At 43.0% G+C, this 22,158-nt stretch overlaps 1 protein-coding gene across 1 annotated transcript in view; it reads left to right on the forward strand.

Moving 5' to 3' along the window:
• The window catches only part of LOC123747994 (high-affinity choline transporter 1-like), an 891,202-nt gene that overhangs the window by 495,393 nt on the left and 373,651 nt on the right, over positions 1 to 22,158 (forward strand). Inside the window, exon 5 of the mRNA XM_069313991.1 lies at positions 176 to 283. Within this exon, the coding sequence (XP_069170092.1) occupies positions 176 to 283 (108 nt within the window). The remainder of the gene's footprint in view (positions 1 to 175; positions 284 to 22,158) is intronic.

Below are 22,158 nucleotides of genomic sequence, written 5' to 3' on the forward strand. Positions count from 1 at the left end.
ATACTGACCCCCTAACGTTACAATTTATAGAGTATAAAGTAATATGAGAGGTATATTTTGGTTAAGCAACTAACACAGCGGTTATGGCATCTTGCAGGCAGCTCAACACGCAGCAGTGATTGTAACATTATCAAGTGTTTTGGCCTGTTATAACAGTAATGTTTCCCATTGACAGCAACGTGGGTGGGAGGTGGCTACATCAACGGGTCGGCCGAGGCGGTGTTCAGTAGTGGCCTAATATGGTGCCAGGCGCCCTTTGGTTACGCCATCAGCCTCACCCTAGGTAAGTACTCACCTCACTGGCAGTGACACTGTCACCACTACCTCACCTGGCGCCAGCCTCATCCTGGGTAAGTACTCACCACACTGGCAGTGACACTGTCACCACTACCTCACCTGGCGCCAGCCTCATCCTGGGTAAGTACTCACCACACTGGCAGTGACACTGTCACCACTACCTCACCTGGCGCCCGCCTCATCCTGGGTAAGTACTCACCACACTGGTTGTGACACTGTCACCACTACCTCACCTGGCGCCAGCCTCATCCTGGGTAAGTACTCACCACACTGGTTGTGACACTGTCACCACTACCTCACCTGGCGCCAGCCTCATCCTGGGTAAGTACTCACCACACTGGCAGTGACACTGTCACCATTACCTCACCTGGCGTCAGCCTCATCCTGGGTAAGTACTCACCACACTGGCAGTGACACTATCACCACTACCTCACCTGGCGCCAGCCTCATCCTGGATAGATAACTCACTGTTATCTACCCAGTTCAGCAAGGGTCGTGTACCTGTCAGCACTGGACCATATCTAGGGGCAGGTTACCATGCACGTATTCGGTACACCAGGATGCTCCTAGTAGACACAATTTAATCAAATGGAAAAGTAAACAAATGTATATATAAAGTATATATAAATTCCTCTTTATATGGTATACACACGCGCTGCAATATAATCCTAGTTCAAGGTTATGCTATAACAACGTATGTCTCCTAGATAATATTATAACCAAAGACAAACCAAAAGAAATGTTACTAAACTTAAAAATTATGTGTTAAGGCTTGACTACCCCCCCCGTCCCCCCGCCACCTGCCTCTTACAGGAGTTGACTAACACACTACCTACGACAGAAACCACTTTCAAACAAGACACAATCATACTAATATAATGTTTCGTACATTCTAATAATATAACTAAACTAATAAACATTTATAATGGTCTAAAATAAACATTTACTTTTAAAACGATACAACAGCTGTGGTGAGAGGCACAGAGCTGTGGGGCATAGTGGTGAGGTTGGGCCCAGCCTGGAGCATAGTGGTGAGGTTGGGCCCAGCCTGGAGCTTAGTTGTGAGGTTGGGCCCAGCCTGGGGCATAGTGGTGAGGTTGGGCCCAGCCTGGAGCTTAGTTGTGAGGTTGGGCCCAGCCTGGGGCATAGTGGTGAGGTTGGGCCCAGCCAGGGGCATAGTGGTGAGGTTGGGCCCATCCTGGAGCATAGTGGTGAGGTTGGGCCCATCCTGGAGCATAGTGATGAGGTTGGGCCAACCAGCGTGCAGCGTAATGATGCAGTGATGATATATAAAAATTAATAATATGAATTATAGAGCCCCGTAGGCCGGAACCAGGCACAGAGCCCCATAGGCCAGGAACAGAGTCCCATAGGCCAGGAACAGAGCCCTGTAGGCCGGAACAGAGCCCTGTAGGCCGGAACAGAGCTCCATAGGCCAGAAACAGAGACCGATAGGCCAGGAACAGAGCCCCGAAGGCCGGAACAGAGCCCCGTAGGCCGGAACAGAGCCCTGTAAGCCGGAACAGAGCCCCATAGGCCGAAACAGAGCCCAATAGGCCAGGAACAGAGCCCCATAGGCCAGGAACAGAGCCCCATAAGCCGGAACAGAGCCCCATACGCTGGAACAGAGCCCTGTAAGCCGGAACAGAGCCCCGTAGGCCGGAACAGAGCCCCGTAGGCCGGAACAGAGCCCCGTAAGCCGGAACAGAGCCCCGTAAGCCGGAACAGAGCCAGGTAGGCCAGAACAGAGCCCCAGAGGCCAGGAACAGAGTCCTGTAGGCTGGATTAGAACCCCATAGGCCAGAACAGAGCCCCGTTGGCCGGAACAGAGCCCCGAGGGCCGGAACAGAGCCCCATAGGCCAGAAACAGAGTCCCGTACGCTCGAACAGAGCCCCATAGGCCGGAACAGAGCCCCGTAGACCGGAACAGAGCCCCTTAGGCAGGAACCGAGCCCCATAGGCAGGAAGAGAGCCCTGTATGCCGGAACAGAGCCCCTTAGGCCGGAATAGAGCCCCGTAGGCCAGGAACAGAGTCCCGTAGGCCGGAACAGAGCCCCATAGGCCAGGAACAGAGCCCCGTAAGTAGTGTGGTTGAGGACTAGACCCGCGCGCACCATCTGCCCAGGTGGCACTCGTGGAGTGGCACCTGGATGGATGGCGCGCAGGTGTCTAGTCCTCAAGGGTTTTGGGGGATTTTCCCGGAAGTTTGGCGCGCGCGGTTCTAGTCCTCGGGGTTTTGGGGATGCTTTTTCTGTGTGTTCGGGTCAGGAAAGAGGGAAGCCATGTTATTGGGGATGTAGGAGAGTATGTGGTATAGTAAGAAATAGAAGGATAAGAGTGGAATATGAGGAAGGAGTAAATGAATATGTATGTATGTTTTGCGTAGACTTAATCCTGTGTGAGGATAATAGATTTGATGATCGTAAGTAAGTAGAGGCTGCGTGTAGATGAGAGGAGTCCCAACATAGTCTGTTATGTTGTTTGGGGTGGGGGAGGGGTAGGGGAGGGAGGGAGGGAGGGACGGAAGGGTGAGTGGAGCTTCCCCTCGTCGTGAGACTGCTCGGGGTCATTTGCGGTTAGACAAACCATTAGCCCCCCTTACAGGAAGCCCTAAGTGTGAGAGGATGAGAGAGTAGAGTCCATTTGGCTTAATCGTTTTTTCAAGTCTAATTTCTTCGAGTTATGCATCTGTGTTTCGAGATAGAGCATGAGGGTGATAGTTGGGACATACATGGTATGAAGTGTGTAGGAGGAATAGAAAGAGAGAGCAGTCACTCTTAAGTTGTGAATGAGATGAGGCAAACAGTTGGTGACAGAGTTGGACGGTGTGAATCTTTACCCTTAAGCGTTTTTCAATGTCCGCGGAGGGGTGTGCTTACTCGTCACGGGTCAGAGGGTAACTGAAATCTCTCTTTCCAAGTAGTTTGGTTATATCTCCCCCTCCCGGAGGGTAGGCAATGACGGCCATTACTTCCTCAGACATGGCGGAAGTGGTTGGGCATCCATTAGCCAGTGCGTTTCGTTAAGGAAGGGGAGATGTAGCTACAGTCTGCAACTCCGTCTCTCCCTCTCTCTCTGTCTCTCTGTCTCTCTGTCTCTCTGTCTCTCTGTCTCTCTCTCTCTCTCTCTCTCTCTCTCTCTCTCTCTCTCTCTCTCTCTCTCTCTCTCTCTCTCTCTCTCTCTCTCTCTCTCTCTCTCTCTCTCTCTCTCTCTCTCTCTCTCTCTCTCTCTCTCTCTCTCTCTCTCTCTCTCTCTCTCTCTCTCTCTCTCTCTCTCTCTCTCTCTCTCTCTCTCTCTCTCTCTCTCTCTCTCTCTCTCTCTCTCTCTCTCTCTCTCTCTCTCTCTATATATATATATATATATATATATATCTATATCTCTCTATATCTCTCTCTCTACATTATATGCGGGTTACATAGTGGGTCAACTATATCTCTCTATATCTCTCTCTCTACATTATATGCGGGTTACATAGTGGGTCAAGAACTACCTACGTGTTGCTAAACAGTCCAATCTCACACAAGGCAGTCATAAGGGCAGTAAAGGCTTGCAGAGACGCATAAAGGAGTCAGGACTGAACCCCAACAATTCATTTTTAGCTAAGCAAGTTACAATCATGACGAGCTAGTTACAAAATTCAATATAAGTCAACACATCGTCACGGAGACGCGATCTCTAACTACAAATTGTTCTTGTTAACTGTGATCATTGAAATGTATGCACGTTTACTCAATCTCCATCAGCTCTTCTTCCTACAGCCATTACTGTTGTGCAGAGCTTGTATATTAAGGTCTCACCTTCGCGGCGGTTTGAGGCGTAGTGAGATGGTTACGGTAATGGGCCGACCTTACCCTCTCCCCATCCACCCCCACCAAACCCCTACCCCTACCACCCCCCTCCATGCCCAAACCATCACTGCTCCCTTCCCAGACCAGATGTTCTGTTCTAAGCCTTAGTATCATCATTCTTTGCTCAAATAGCATTTTTTTTAGGAATATCCAGTCTTAAGCTGGTCTTCAATCTTATTATTATAACAAATCATAATTTGTTGTAAACACAACTGCGTGGGATATATACATAGCAGTCAGTGGACTCTCTCTCTCTCTCTCTCTCTCTCTCTCTCTCTCTCTCTCTCTCTCTCTCTCTCTCTCTCTCTCTCTCTCTCTCTCTCTCTCTCTCTCTCTCTCTCTCTCTCTCTCCAGATCATTTAATAGTTGGGGGAAAGTAACATCATTTCCTTTCTCCTGCTGCCGCTGTTCACGTATCTTTCTCCATTTCACTTAGACTGACAGCGCATCAGAGGATGACCACTAATGTCAATTTTCGAGCCCCCATCACTCTCACCCTTATAACCTTGTAAGGTAACACGACCAATATGCTAACTTCGTTCCTTGCCCAATATCATTTTAAGAGTAACGAGCAACTTTCTGTCCGATGTCTGAATAATGAAATGTACACCATGTTTATCACCATCCAAACACAATAAAGGATTAGCACAAGCTTGTTTAGTTCTTGTATCACATAACGTAACGTAAGCGTTTATTCAACAACTGATTGACATAGCATAATATAGCTTCATATTCACTGTGGTAAAACAAACATACACATCACGGTCAGTCCTCGCTTTACCTCAAACGCGCCGTTCATTCTCTCTATATTAGGCGAGTAAACATATATACGACAATATGGAAAAACACAGTCTTGATACTATTATTAAATTCACTTGTTCATTATCCCCGAGTTCAAGGCTGTCTCTCTTAAGACCTACATCATCCAATGTAAACACCAATCGATGAGAATAAGACCGGGTGAGTCGATAGTGAAATAGCTCTGGAGTATAGCTATTTTCAGTTCTTGTAACACAGTCAATGTAGCGTAATGGGAAACCAGTCTTTCTACTGCCTACATAAATAGCGTTTGAAAATGTATGCAAGTCTAGACAAACTCCTATAGCCCTTACATTATAACACAAATAAAATATTAGCACACGATTGCATCGCATTATATCATCATTAAGTAACGTGGAGAACAACTTTCTGGCTGTTGTCCGAATATCATTATTGAAATGTGATCCCCATTTAGCCAAACACAATATCTCCATTACATCTCATAGCATATGAATATTACGGTATACCAGTTTTATCCCTCTATAACACAATGTAACGTAACGCAACGTAACGCAAATCAACTTTCTACAGACCAAATATCGTTTTTAAATGAAATTATGACTTAGTCCATCTTCATTACATCTCTCACTATATAAAATATTGACCTATACCAGTTTAGCCCTCTATAACACAATGTAACGTAACGTAACGCAAATCAACTTTTGCAGCCCAAAATTACATTTTTAAATAAAAGTACGACTTAGTCCATCTTCATTACATCTCTCACCATATAAAATATTGACCTATACCAGTTTAGCCCTCTGTAACACAATGTAACGTAACGTAACGTAACGCAAATCAACTTTTGCAGCCCAAAATGACATTTTTAAATAAAGTACGACCTAGTCCATCTCCATTACATCTCCTTCCATATGAATATTACGGACTACCAGTTTTAGCCCTCTGTAACACAATGTAACGTAACAGGGAAAATCAACTTTGTCGGATGAGCAAATAACATTATTGAAAATGACATCCATGTTTAGCCATTACATCCAAACACAAGAAAAATATTACCGCTTTTCTTGAGAAACTTATATGTGGAGATCATATCTCCAGAGTCCACACAATAAGCCACACATCACACATCTTCTGTTTTCAAATCGCAGCTCGCATCTAATTTAATGTTATTTTATTTTTTTTTGCAGAAACTATGTTTTTGAGAATATGCTCAATGTCGGCAATTACTATTCGTATCATCAAACTCCTTTCAGTCAACAAAATTCACATTTCATATCGCGTGTGTAGATTAGAGAGAGAAGGCAAACATAGCTTGCAGCTAGTCAAAACTTATCATAACAGATATGATTTCACAGAGTTTTCAACCTTGGCCAGTTTTTTCAATGTTTTCTCTTCACTTGTGCTAAGTGAGTCAGACAAAAATGTGACATTTCATTTCATTATTAGCCATGCAATATGCTATTAGCTAGATAGTCAAAACATATAACAAGCGTTATTTCACAGGAATTTTTTCTAGCAAATATGCTTCCTTTAAGCAGTTCAAACCAAACCAGTCAGGACCTGCGGTCCTGACTCGGACCGCCGGTCCGGTTTGGAGTGGAGACGGGTTCAAGTAAAAAATGGGGCTACAGGAAATGATTTCGACGTTCAGTAAACACTCTCCGAGTGGATAACTGTATGCCCGACAGCCCAATATGGGGTTGATGATAGAATTTAATTGAAACTTGAAACTAAACTAAATGCTCACACGTGATAATTTCCACATTCAGTTAACACTCACTGAGATGTAAACTGAAAGACTAGCCAGGCAATGCATGGTTGATGATGTTAGTAATATTTAAAGATTGAGAAACTTTAAACTAAATGACCACACATGTAGCGATTTTGCATTCAGTAAACACTTACTGAGATGTAAACTGAAAGACTAAGCCGGCCAATGCATGGTTGATGTTGATAGTAATATTTTAAGATTGAGAAACTTTAAACTAAATGACCACACATGAAGCGATTTTGCATTCAGTAAACACTTACTGAGTTGTAAACTGAATGCCGGAGCTGGCCAATACAAGGTTTGTGATAGTAATATTTTATTTTTTATTTACGATGGAGAAACTTTAAACTAAAAAATGAGCTCGCATAGAGGGATGTCTATGTTCAGTAAACAGTTACCGAGCTGTAAACTGAATGGTTGAGCTACCCGATACATGGCTGGTGATAGTAATATTTTATTTTTTTACGATGTAGAAACTTAAAACTAAAAAATGAGGTTGCATGGATGGATAACAATGTTCAGTAAACAGTTACTGAGTTGTAAACTGAATGGTAGTGTCATCCAATACCTGGTTACTGATAATAGTATTTCACGATGAGAAAACCTTATGACCGCACATGTAGCGATTTTGCATTCAGTAAACACTTACTGAGTTGTAAACTGAATGCCGGAGCTGGCCAATACAAGGTTTGTGATAGTAATATTTTATTTTTATTTACGATGGAGAAACTTTAAACTAAAAATGAGGTCACATGGAGGGATATCTATGTTCAGTAAACTGTTACAGAGATGTAAACGGGATGGTTGACCCACCCAATACATGGTTTGTGATAGTAATATTTTATTTTTTACGATGGAGAAACTTTAAACTAAAAAATGAGCTCGCATGGAGGGATGTCTATGTTCAGTAAACAGTTACTGAGCTGTAAACTGAATGGTTGAGCTACCGATACATGGCTGGTGATAGTAATATTTTATTTTTTACAATGTAGAAACTTAAAACTAAAAAATGAGGTTGCATGGACGGATAACAATGTTCAGTAAACAGTTACTGAGTTGTAAACTGAATGGTAGTGTCATCCAATACCTGGTTACTGATAATAGTATTTCACGACGGAAAAACCTTATCCTAAACTAAAAATGAGCTCACATGAAGAGATTTTCACTTACTGAGATGTTAACGAATGTCTGAGCTATCCAATAGTAGTATTAATTCAAGATGGAAAACTTAAAACTAAACTAAAATGAGCGCACATGAAGTGATTCTCACGTTCATTAAACACTTACTACGTTGTTAACTGAATGTCTGAGACATCCAATACATGGTTGATGATAACCGTATTAATGACATTGATAATAAGAGGTCTTGAACTAGATACGGGCAGGGGGGCAACAAAGCTGCGATATTGAAAAGAAACTGAACTGAATTTGAAAATTGATTAATATATGTAATGTGAAGCCGATCTACTGAAAACAGTAAGCAAACTTTATTTGAAAAAGAGTATGAGAAGACTGTAAAGCTGTGGGGCAAGAAAATGATAAAAATAAGAAGAGATGATCTTCATAAACATAACATAAGATATCCATGACTGTAATTAATACAGGGTGAACTCTCTTAAACTATGCACACCATGAAATCTCGTCACTATGCATAACTTGTCACTCTGCAAAACAAATTATTGACTATAGTGCGACGGTGAGAATAAAAATGACCACTTATGTTTTGGAGTGCTATTCTAGTCAAGAAATACTGTAAAGGATGATTATTGACTAAAGGGAATTTCGCGGACTGCTGGTGTTTGATGTGTTGAACTGCTTAAAGGAAGCATATTTGCTAGAAAAAATTCCTGTGAAATAACACTTGTTATATGTTTTGACTACCTAGCTAATAGCATATTGCATGGCTAATAATGAAATGAAATGTCACATATTTGTCTGACTCACTTAGCACAAGTGAAGAGAAAACATTGAAAAAACTGGCAAAGGTTGAAAACTCTGTGAAATCATATCTGTTATGATAAGTTTTGACTAGCTGCAAGCTATGTTTGCCTTCTCTCTCTAATCTACACACGCGATATGAAATGTGAATTTTGTTGACTGAAAGGAGTTTGATGATACGAATAGTAATTGCCGACATTGAGCATATTCTCAAAAACATAGTTTCTGCAAAAAAAAAAAAAATAACATTAAATTAGATGCGAGCTGCGATTAGAAAACAGAAGATGTGTGATGTGTGGCTTATTGTGTGGACTCTGGAGATACGATCTCCACATATAAGTTTCTCAAGAAAAGAGGTAATATTTTTCTTGTGTTTGGATGTAATGGCTAAACATGGATGTCATTTTCAATAATGTTATTTGCTCATCCGACAAAGTTGATTTTCCCTGTTACGTTACATTGTGTTACAGAGGGCTAAAACTGGTAGTCCGTAATATTCATATGGAAGGAGATGTAATGGAGATGGACTAAGTCGTACTTTATTTAAAAATGTCATTTTGGGCTGCAAAAGTTGATTTGCATTACGTTTCGTTACGTTACATTGTGTTATAGAGGGCTAAACTGGTATAGGTCAATATTTTATATGGTGAGAGATGTAATGAAGATGGACTAAGTCATACTTTCATTTAAAAACGATATTTGGTCTGTAGAAAGTTGATTTGCGTTACGTTGCGTTACGTTACATTGTGTTATGGAGGGATAAAACTGGTATACCGTAATATTCATATGCTATGAGATGTAATGGAGATATTGTGTTTGGCTAAATGGGGATCACATTTCAATAATGATATTCGGACAACAGCCAGAAAGTTGTTCTCCACGTTACTTAATGATGATATAATGCGATGCAATCGTGTGCTAATATTTTATTTGTGTTAGAATGTAAGGGCTATAGGAGTTTGTCTAGACTTGCATACATTTTCAAACGCTATTTATGTAGGCAGTAGAAAGACTGGTTTCCCATTATGCTACATTGACTGTGTTACATGAACTGAAAATAGCCATAGTCCAGAGCTATTTCACTATCGACTCACCCGGTCTTATTCTCATCGATTGGTGTTTACATTGGATGATGTAGGTCTTAAGAGAGACAGCCTTGAACTCGGGGATAATGAACAAGTGAATTTAATAATAGTATCAAGACTGTGTTTTTCCATATTGTCGTATATATGTTTACTCGCCTAATATAGAGAGAATGAACGGCGCGTTTGAGGTAAAGCGAGGACTGACCGTGATGTGTATGTTTGTTTTACCACAGTGAATATGAAGCTATATTATGCTATGTCTATCAGTTGTTGAATAAACGCTTACGTTACGTTATGTGATACAAGAACTAAACAAGCTTGTGCTAATCTTTTATTGTGTTTGGATGGTGATAAACATGGTGTACATTTCATTATTCAGACATCGGACAGAAAGTTGCTCGATACTCTTAAAATTATATTGGGCAAGGAACGAAGTTAGCATATTGGTCGTGTTACCTTACAAGGTTATAAGGGTGAGAGTGATGGGGGCTCGAAAATTGACATTAGTGGTCATCCTCTGATGCGCTGTCAGTCTAAGTGAAATGGAGAAAGATACGTGAACAGCGGCAGCAGGAGAAAGGAAATGATGTTACTTTCCCCCAACTATTAAATGATCTGGAGAGAGAGAGAGAGAGAGAGAGAGAGAGAGAGAGAGAGAGAGAGAGAGAGAGAGAGAGAGAGAGAGAGAGAGAGAGAGAGAGAGAGAGAGAGAGAGAGAGAGAGAGTCCACTGACTGCTATGTATATATCCCACGCAGTTGTGTTTACAACAAATTATGATTTGTTATAATAATAAGATTGAAGACCAGCTTAAGACTGGATATTCCTAAAAAAAATGCTATTTGAGCAAAGAATGATGATACTACGGCTTAGAACAGAACATCCGGTCTGGGAAGGGAGCAGTGATGGTTTGGGCATGGAGGGGGGTGGTAGGGGTAGGGGTTTGGTGGGGGTGGATGGGGAGAGGGTAAGGTCGGCCCATTACCGTAACCATCTCACTACGCCTCAAACCGCCGCGAAGGTGAGACCTTAATATACAAGCTCTGCACAACAGTAATGGCTGTAGGAAGAAGAGCTGATGGAGATTGAGTAAACGTGCATACATTTCAATGATCACAGTTAACAAGAACAATTTGTAGGTAGAGATCGCGTCTCCGTGACGATGTGTTGACTTATATTGAATTTTGTAACTAGCTCGTCATGATTGTAACTTGCTTAGCTAAAAATGAATTGTTGGGGTTCAGTCCTGACTCTTTTATGCGTCTCTGCAAGCCTTTACTGCCCTTATGACTGCCTTGTGTGAGATTGGACTGTTTAGCAACACGTAGGTAGTTCTTGACCCACTATGTAACCCGCATATAATGAAGAGAGAGAGATATAGAGAGATATAGTTGACCCACTATGTAACCCGCATATAATGTAGAGAGAGAGATATAGAGATATATATATATAGAGAGAGTGATATATATATATATATATATATATATATATATATATATATATATATATATATATGTATATATATATATATATATATATATATATATATATATATATATATATATGTAGATATATATATATATATATATAGAGAGAGAGAGAGAGAGAGAGAGAGAGAGAGAGAGAGAGAGAGAGAGAGAGAGAGAGAGAAAGATATATATATATATATATATATATATATATATATATATATATATATATATATATATATATATATATATATATATATATATATATATATATATATATATATATATATATAGAGAGAGAGAGAGAGAGAGAGAGAGAGAGACGGAGTCGCGGAGCGTAGCTACATCTCCCCTTCCTTAACGAAACGCACTGGCTAATGGATGCCCAACCACTTCCGCCATGTCTGAGGAAGTAATGGCCGTCATTGCCTACCCTCCGGGAGGGGGAGATATAACCAAACTACTTGGAAAGAGAGACTTCAGTTACCCTCTGACCCGTGACCAGTAAGCACACCCCTCCGTGGACATTGAAAAACGCTTAAGGGTAAAGGTTCACACCGTCCAACTCTGTCATCAACTGTTTGCCTCATCTCATTCACAACTTAAGAGTGACTGCTCTCTCTTTCTATTCCTCCTACACACTTCATACCATGTATGTCCCAACTATCACCCTCATGCTCCATCTCCAAACACAGATGCATAACTCGAAGAAATTAGACTTGAAAAAACGATTAAGCCAAATGGACTCTACTCTCTCATCCTCTCACACTTAGGGCTTCCTGTAGGGGGGCTAATGGTTTGTCTAACCGCAAATGACCCCGAGCAGTCTCACGACGAGGGGAAGCTCCACTCACCCTTCCCTCCCCTACCCCTCCCCCACCCCAAACAACATAACAGACTATGTTGGGACTCCTCTCATCTACACGCAGCCTCTACTTACTTACGATCATCAAATCTATTATCCTCACACAGGATTAAGTCTACGCAAAACACACATACATATTCATTTACTCCTTCCTCATATTCCACTCTTATCCTTCTATTTCTTACTATACCACATACTCTCCTACATCCTCAATAACATGGCTTCCCTCTTTCCTGACCCGAACACACAGAAAAAGCATCCCCAAAACCCCGAGGACTAGAACCGCGCGCGCCAAACTTCCGGGAAAATCCCCCAAAACCCTTGAGGACTAGACACCTGCGCGCCATCCATCCAGGTGCCACTCCACGAGTGCCACCTGGGCAGATGGTGCGCGCGGGTCTAGTCCTCAACCACACTACTCCCGTAGGCCGGAACAAAGCCCTGTAGGCCGGAACAGAGCCCAGTAGGCCGGAACAGAGCCCCATAGGCAAGGAACAGGGCCCTGTAGGCCGGAACAGAGCCCCATAGGCCAGAAACAGAGCCCCATAGGCCAGGAACAGCGTCCCGTATGCCGGAACAGAGCCCCATAGGCCTGGAACAGAGCCCCATTGGCCAGGAACAGAGCCCCGTAGGCCGGAACAGAGCCCCAAAGGCCAGGAACAGAGTCACGTAGGCCGGATTAGATCCCCATAGGCCAGGAACAGAGTTCCATAGGCCGGAACAGAACCCCATAGAGCAGGAACAGAGCCCCGTAGGCCGGAACAGAGCCCCATAGACCGGAACAGAGCCCCATAGGCCAGGAACAGAGCTTCATAGGGCAGGAACAGAGCCCCATAGACAAGGAACAGAGCCCTGTAGGCCGGAACAGAGCCCTGTAGGCCGGAACAGAGCCCTGTAGGTCGGAAAAGAGCCCCATAGGCCGGAACAGAGCCCTATAGGCCAGAACAGAGCCCCATAGGCCAGGAACAGAGCCCCAAAGGCCAGGAACAGAGCCCCGTATGCCGGAACAGAGCCTTGTAGGCCGGAACATAGCCCAGTAGGCCGGAACAGAGCCCCGTAGGCCGGAACAGAGTCCCATAGGCCAGGAACAGAGCCCCGTAGGCCGGAACAGAGCCCCATAGGCCAGGAACAGAGCCCCATAGGCCAGGAACAGAGTCCCATAGTCTAGGAACAGAGCCCCATTGGCCAAGAACAGAGTCCCGTAGGCCGGAACAGAGCCCCATAGGCCAGGAACAGAGCCCAATAGGCCAGGAACAGAGCCCTGTAGGCCGGAACCGAGTCCCATAGGCCAGGAACAGAGTCCCGTATGCCGGAACAGAGCCCCATAGGTCAGGAACAGAGCCTCGTAGGCAGGAACAGAGCCCCATAGGCCGGAACAGAGCACCATAGGCCAGGAACAGAGCCCCATAGGCCAGTAATTAATAGCACCTAGTAACTGAGAGGGACAGCTTGTAAAAACACCTTCACCACCTTCAGTGATTAAGTACTTAATTACACACTAGTTTCTCTATCAGCTATCTCACCCTGTCAGAGTAAAAGAGACAAATGTATGTGAATGCATGTGTGTGTGTATATATGTATGTATACATGCATGTATATATGTATGTGTACATATATATGTGTGTGTGTGTATGTATATGTATGTGTATAAAGTACATATGGAAACTGATCAGAATTATATTTCACATTTGTAAACACACATTAATGACACTATGTAAAAGACACATCGAACACTTTATGTAGGGCATACGTAAATCTGTGTATCTATGTATTTACGTATGTAGGTTAGCTTAGCATTTTATAAGCGACGAGTCATCTTCTGTGGTTGATTGTTTAATAAACCCTTGAACTATATGTTTAACACATCTCTAACCCTGTCCATGGAGGACAGAAGAAAATGTATATATGCTGGTTAGCATTGTAAATGTGTCGCAACGTCTGTGGTAGAAAATAATAATAATTAAAAAAACAAAAAAAAACTGAGAGGGACATGACGGGAGATCTTTAACGGTATCACTGACCGTGCTATAACAATATGTGAAAGTATTAGTACTGTATCATGGTCAGTGACCTGACTGTATCATGGTCAGTGACCAGACTGTATCATGGTCAGTGACCAGACTGTATCATGGTCAGTGACCTGACTGTATCATGGTCAGTGACCTGACTGTATCATGGTCAGTGACCTGACTGTATCATGGTCGGTGACCTGACTGTACCATGGTCGGTGACCTGACTGTACCATTTGCAGTGACCTGACTGTATCATGGTCAGTGACCTGACTGTATTATCGTCAGTGACCTGACTGTATCATGGTCAGTGACCTGACTGTATCATGGTCAGTGACCTGACTGTATCATGGTCGGTGACCTGACTGTACCATGGTCGGTGACCTGACTGTATCATGGTCAGTGACCTTACTGTATCATGGTCAGTGACCTGGCTGTATCATGGTCGGTGACCTGACTGCACCATGGTCGGTGACCTGACTGTACCATTTGCAGTGACCTGACTGTATCATGGTCAGTGACCTGGTTGTATCATGGACAGTGACCTGACTGTATCATGGTCGGCGACCTGACTGCATCATGGTCAGTGACCTGACTGTATCATGGTCAGTGACCTGACTGTATCATGGTCAGTGACCTGACTGTATCATGGTCAGTGACCTGACTGTATCATTGTCAGTGACCTGACTGTATCATGGTAAGTGAGCTGACTGTATCATGGTCAGTGAGCTGACTGTATCATGGTCAGTGACCTGACTGTATCATGGTCAGTGACCTGACTGTATCATGGTCAGTGACTTGACTGTATCATGGTCAGTGATCTGACTGTATCATGGTCAGTGACCTGACTGTATCATGGTCAGTGACCTGACTGTACCATGGACAGTGACCTGACTGTCATGGTCAGTGACCTGACTGTATCACTGTGAGCGACCTGACTGTATCACTGTCAGCGACCTGACTGTATCATGGTCAGTGACCTGACTGTATCATGGTCAGTGACCTGACTGTATCATGGGCAGTTACCTGACTGTATCATGGTCAGTGACCTGACTGTATCATGGTCAGTGACCTGATTGTATCATGGTCAGTGACCTGACTGTATCATGGTCAGTGACCTGACTGTATCATGGTCAGTGACCTGACTGTATCATGGTCAGTGACCTGACTGTATCATGGTCAGTGACCTGACTGTATCATGGTCAGTGACCTGACTGTATCATGGTCAGTCACCTGACTGTATCATGGTCAGTGACCTGACTGTATCATGGTCAGTGACCTGACTGTATTGTAACAGTGCAAGTATTTTGCACTCTTTCATGTATAATTGTGAGTTGTAATTGTGTGTGTGTGTATGCGTATGTGCGTGTTGGGATGGTGCGAGATGGTAGTGGAAGAGTGAGCCGGCCTGGCTTGTGCTGACGGGAGTACTATTGAACAAAGAGGGCCTTGTGTACTGCAGGACCTGCCTGGGTCCTATAAGGGTTAGTTTTGCTTCTCAGGTCTTATTTGGGCATGAGGAAGACAGTACACAGTTTCCCCCACGTTGGGGATGGCTGGTAGAATCAGTTAGCAACCGCCTTACTCAGAGAGAAGGTGACCAGCCAGTCTTCCTCACCCTGACGGGTGACACCCCAGGCACCCTCAGGGTGTATCCGTCTGAGTTGTGAGGTAAGAGTGTCAGTAATGCATTGTCTTGATTGGGTGTTTAGTGGAGACGAACTAAACCATTTAGCCATGTATGGTGTGGGCGTGTATGGAGTGAGTGATTCCCCCCCCCCCCTTTTATTTTGGTCAATATTGTGTTAAATAATAGAATGCCAGTGTTAAATATCAATTGCCGGAATTTGGAATAATGAAATAATTTGGTAATAAACATCTATGTGTAGAATAACAAACTTGACTTTTGTTCAGTCCTCTTTTTGAATCAATGTCGCTACAAGTAAGAGTTAAGGCTAGAGAGATATCTTGATGAACACGTGAGAGATAACTAAATTAAGCAGTGTTCCTGTCGCATTGTTTAAGTGGAAGTGAAGTTAGATTCAATGACAGGTGGTGGCAGCAAACTTCAGAACATCTTGGAATATCAGTATAGTATAACATCAGAGTATAGATAGAATAAAGTCAATCCACTTTCCTTACTCTTCTTATCCCTCCTACATCACTCTAGTCCTCCTCCTTCATTCTCTCCCTCCTGCCTCCCCTCTCCCCGTTCGCTCCCCATTTTCTATTCCCGCTCGCCTCTTCTCCACCTCAGTTCCTGCCTCAACCTACCCTATGTTCTATCCACCCATCCTTCATCCCTCTTTCCTCCTCTCCTCCTTCTACCTTTACTTTGCTTTACTTGACTTATACTACCTACTACCCTCAAACACCCCCCCCCCCGTTACAGTATCATGGTCAGTGACCTGACTGTATCATGGTTAGTGACCTGACTGTATCATGGTCAGTGACCTGACTGTATCATGGTCAGTGACCAGACTGTATCAGGGTCAGTCCGGTCACTGATCCTACAGGGCCTCAGTAGTCGTCCCTGGTCCTCCCAGCGAGATCCCCAGTACGTATCACTCGGCCTACTATGCAAGGCCCGATTTGCCTAATAAGCACAGTTTTCCTGAATTCATTTATTTTCCGATTTTGTTTATTATGAAATGATAAATCTGTCCATTTCATTATGTATGAGTTAATTTCATTTAATTTGATTAAAACTAACGTAGATATTTGACCGAACTTAACCAACCCTACCTAACCTAACCTAACCTATCTTAACCTAACCTTAACTAACATAACTAAGTAAATAATTTATGCTCCTAACATAATATGATAATAATATTTCAAATAAACCAATTGTAAACAGTATTTTGAAAATAACGAAAATCACTCGGCCTATTAGGCAAATCGGGCTTTGCATAGTAGGCCGAGAAGTGCGTTTTGGCTATTAGGTAAGACATATATATATATATATATATATATATATATATATATATATATATATATATATATATATATATATATATATATATATAAATATATATATATATATATATATATATATATATATATATAAATATATGTCGTACCTAGTAGCCAGAACTCACTTCTCAGCCTACTATTCAAGGCCCGATTTGCCTAATAAGCCAAGTTTTCCTGAATTAATATATTTACTATAATTTTTTTCTTATGAAATGATAAAGCAACCCTTTTCTCTATGTATGAGGTCAATTTTTTTGTATTGGAGTTAAAATTAACGTAGATATATGACCGAACCTAACCAACCCTACCTAACCTAACCTAACCTATATTTATAGGTAAGGTTAGGTTAGGTAGCCAAAAAAAGCTAGGTTAGGTTAGGTTAGGTAGGTTAGGTAGACGAAAAAACATTAATTCATGAAAACTTGGCTTATTAGGCAAATCGGGCCTTGAATAGTAGGCTGAGAAGTGCGTTCTGGCTATTAGGTACGACATATATATATATAAATATATATATATTTATATATATATGTCGTACCTAGTAGCCAGAACTCACTTTTTGGCCAACTATTTAAGGCCCGATTTGCCTAATAAGCCAAGTTTTCCTGAATTAATATATTTTTACTAATTTTTTTCTTATGAAATGATAAAGCTGCCCATTTCATTATGTATGAGGTCAATTTTTTTTATTGGAGTTAAAATTAACGTAGATATATGACCGAACCTAACCAACCCTACCTAACCTAACCTAACCTATCTTTATAGGTTAGGTTTGGTTAGGTAGCCGAAAAAGTTAGGTTAGGTTTGGTTAGGTAGGTTAGGTAGTCGAAAAACAATTAATTCGTGAAAACTTGGCTTATTAGGCAAATCGGGCCTTGCACAGTAGGCTGAGAAGTGCATTCTGGCTACTAGGTACGACATATATATATATATATATATATATATATATATATATATATATATATATATATATATATATATATATATATATATATATATATATATATATATATATATATATATATATATATATATATGCATGCACAGACTTGCCTAATAACCGCAAGCTGAAGTTTATAACTTTTTATCATGGTCACCAGGAGACTCGTGGGTTGAATTCTCCTGGAGACATCAGAAGAATTCCTACCTCTCTTAATGGCTTTGAAGTATGGTGCATTGGATACAGTGTGTACCTGCCACTGTGTGGGCTAGGGTTCGAGTCTCCTGGTGGGTTGAGTGTTAAAAAGTTATATACATATATATACATATATATATATATATATATATATATATATATATATATATATATATATATATATATATATATATATATATTGTTGGGGGTTTACCTCACTTACTCCTACTCTGGGGTGAGCAATAGTTATGCTCAAGGTCACTCACCGTAGCCCTGCGGGTCTTCACTCGATCCTCACGGCGCCACTGCACGCCAGGAGAGTCTCCCAGTCAATCTTAACGGCCTCTGATTAAGAAAGAGTGAGAACACGACTCGTCCACTTGACGGTCGTGTGCCCTCCCCAACAATCGGGCTCTACGGTTAACCACAAGGTAGCCAACTGGTGTTTTAGGTGGCCAGTAACACCTCAGTGGACTGGTGGAGTCAATGGTAGCCTTGGCAAGGTCACACTCAATAGATCAGGAATCCAGGCAGGTACTTACTGTTATCACTCTATGCTTTCAGTATAATATAGCCACAAGATCAATGGAGGAGATGATAAAAACACAATGGTAGTTTTGTATTTTACTTAAAATGTATGCAAGATGTCACAAGGCCAAACAATAACAAATAAATCAACTGATCCTGACGCGGCCGGTATTTCCCACGGTTAGTACGCGACCACTAAGTGGCAACACCTTCCCTCCTTGTCAAATGTCAAGAACAGCTGATCGCCTGGCCTCCGCGCGCGAAAGCTTATTGCTTGTTTCCTAGATTCACGCGCGCGGTCCTTTAAGTTCTCCAATATTACTATAAACTGGCACACTCGATATTGGCACAATAGACCGTATCACTTAGTTACACTATACTCAGGCTCAAACAGTCTTTTCTACAATCAATGCTATAATGATTCACTGTAATGGATTTCACTGCCCTTCATTCAATGACATATTATAAAGTATTAACGCTGGAGTTTTCAGTACTTTCTCTCGTGGGCGATAACGTAATAATTCACTGTACTCACAAATGATTATTCACTGAATGAACATAGACATATATATGGTATATAAATCAAACATCAATACATGGAAAATAAATAGTTTCTGGGCACGTAGCCTATCTTCCAAATACTGGCATAATATTATATATAATTTATCACTGTATGTTCACCTCAACATCTGTAGAAAGATATACAATACACAGTAAATTTATCACTTGTTTTGGTGCCTGTACCCACCAATAATAAACATGAATATTACAAGTACTCTTGATAGTACTGTCTCGCACACTGGTGCTTCACCGTGCCATGGGTGAGACTTGCTCACGACATATAAAATCCTCAGGCTAGATAGTATAGCCGAATAATATAGCTAACTAAAGGGGAATGGGGAGGGAAACTAGAAACACCTACTTCAACCTATCCTCCGATGAGAGTCGAGATGTAGCTCCTGGTCCTCGTGTCGGGAACGCCCCCACACGACACGTCGTCGTGTCCTACCAGAGCCTCTCGTCGTCCCACCGTTTAGCGCGTCGTCTCCGTGCCTCTTCACTGCAGGTCCGTCCTCCTCCTTGACTTCTTGAAGGGTTGGAGTCGGTCTCCTGGCCGTCGTCTTCTCCCATCAACGGCTGTCGCCTACGTCTCAGCTACAGTCGTCCGGATTCCCCAAATAGTCCTCTCCTTCCTCAGCTACCCAGTGGCTCTGTCAGCCACTACGCTGTCACGAACTGGTGAACTGCCACAGACGTCACATACGTCGCTGCACGGCTTCACTGCTTCTGGCACAGTACCTGACTGGAGCACTTGTTGCTCAAATAACCGTCAATTCCCTCTCTGGTTCAATACATGAACTAGGGAAGACCTCTCAGAGTACTGGCTGACTTCAGGTGACTCGTAAATCCACGGGAGCGGGAAACTTCTGTCAAACTGACAGGACCAATCATCGCACGTCCGACCTCTTTGACGTGTCGTGTCTGACTGATGGCGCCAGCTCGGCGCGCTGGCCGGACCCCCTTCCTTCGTGACGTCACTTTCGCCACGGGAGGTTTTCATTGGCTCCCGGTGCCACATTGCTGTCGGTGACCAATCCGGTGCCACTGACGTCACACGGTTTTGGCGGGAAATCAGGGAGGCAAGCGCCATCTTGGCTCCCTAAAGGGCCTATACCACAGGCCAAAATATTACTATTTCACAAATTTCTCGGCTCTCCGAGAACACTTCACTCTCTCCCATATATCAAATTGTAGCCTGCAACGTAGAGAACGCTTGGGAAAAGTAGACATGACTCTTACTGCAGGCGTGGGAGAATTACAAGGGGGGGGGAACACCGTCACAATATATATATATATATATATATATATATATATATATATATATATATATATATATATATATATATATATATATATATATGCTTATATATAGGGTATTTCTGGTCAGTATTTCATCTGGGAATTATGTACTATGGAGCGGGGTTTTCATCTCGTAAATCGTGGCTCTTGGGCCACCAGCTGTGGGAGCGGGGCGTCTCATCTTGGGTTACCAGCTGTGGGAGCGGGGCGTCTCATCTTGGGTTACCAGCTGTGGGAGCGGGGCGTCTCATCTTGGGCCACCAGCTGTGGGAGCGGGGCGTCTCATCTTGGGTTACCAGCTGTGGGAGCGGGGCGTCTCATCTTGGGCCACCATCTGTGGGATTGGGGCGTCTCATCTTGGAGCAATCTTTCTAACATTGGGTCCTCTTAACATTTCGATGGTGTTCCACACCCTGATGGCTTGGTGCTGCAGTCTGATGTTTAGTGGCTGTATGTTCAGGAGTTCGTGGAGCTCCTGGATTGTCTGATCATATGGTGAACAGTGTTTTGCTGCTCTCCTTAGCGCCTTATTTTGCACTGCTTACAGTTTCTGCATGTTAGTTTTCTTTATGGTGTGTAGTGGTACTGGGGGATACTCTAGATGCGGCCGAACTAGAGGCTTTTATAGGTGGATCTGAATGTTTGTACTGAGGCTTCGGAATCTCCTCAGTTTTCCAAAGGCTGCTTTGGCCTTGTTTAGTCGGTCCCTTACATGAATTTGTATCCCTGTTATATTTATCATAAGTCCCAGTATTCTGCCTACCTCCGCATATTGGATCGGATGGTTGTTAAGGATAATGGGGTCCTCCCAGGGCCTTCCTGGGACTCCAGGTCCTCCCAGGACTTTTCACTGGGAGGTTCTGGAGTTCCCAAAGTAGAGCCCAACCAGGATTCTTACAATCGGCCCACCTACACTTTGGCCTGCGAGGTTTAGCTAAATATTTACCAGTGAGAGAGAAGGAGTTGAGTCAACACAGAGTCTGATGAGATCGAGGAAGACACCATTGGGAGGCTGGAGACGATGATCAGTCGCCCATTGACTAAAGAGAGAGGAGATCACCGCCGGGAACATCAGTAGAGGGAAGACTGAACATCCTGCAGTAGGCTGCACCCATGCTTGCTCTAGTGCCTGAGAGAATGCTTGGAGGGCTGGAAAAGATGCAAAACGAAGCCATGAGGATTATCCTCGGATGCCCTCGTACAACTAAATTACTAAACATGAGGAAGGAAGTGAATATTTCATGTGTAAGTGATCGTATCACTGAAATTAATGCTTCAATTGGTCTCAAGATGCTTAGGCTAACCCACCCTAACCCCTGCACTGAAGCCCTCCAAGCCTTTTTCCTTGAAGATCAGCATCCCTCCAAATGGATTACCAAAACTGCCACTGTGCTGAGAATGTATAATATTCATCACCTCTTCCAAGAGAGACAACAACAAGGGATGATATCCCCATGGGAGATCATCCCTTTCCAAATTACTGTTCCCCCTTTCCCACCCAAGAAGCTGATTAAAGAACAAGCCTTGCTTCGACAAGAAGTAAAGTACAATGACTTAAGCCAAATTGATGCTTTAGTCAGAGAGCGCTCCCTTTCCCAGATTAT

The sequence above is a fragment of the Procambarus clarkii genome, chromosome 7 (assembly GCF_040958095.1).
Source record: "Procambarus clarkii isolate CNS0578487 chromosome 7, FALCON_Pclarkii_2.0, whole genome shotgun sequence".
Lineage (NCBI taxonomy): Eukaryota > Metazoa > Arthropoda > Malacostraca > Decapoda > Cambaridae > Procambarus > Procambarus clarkii.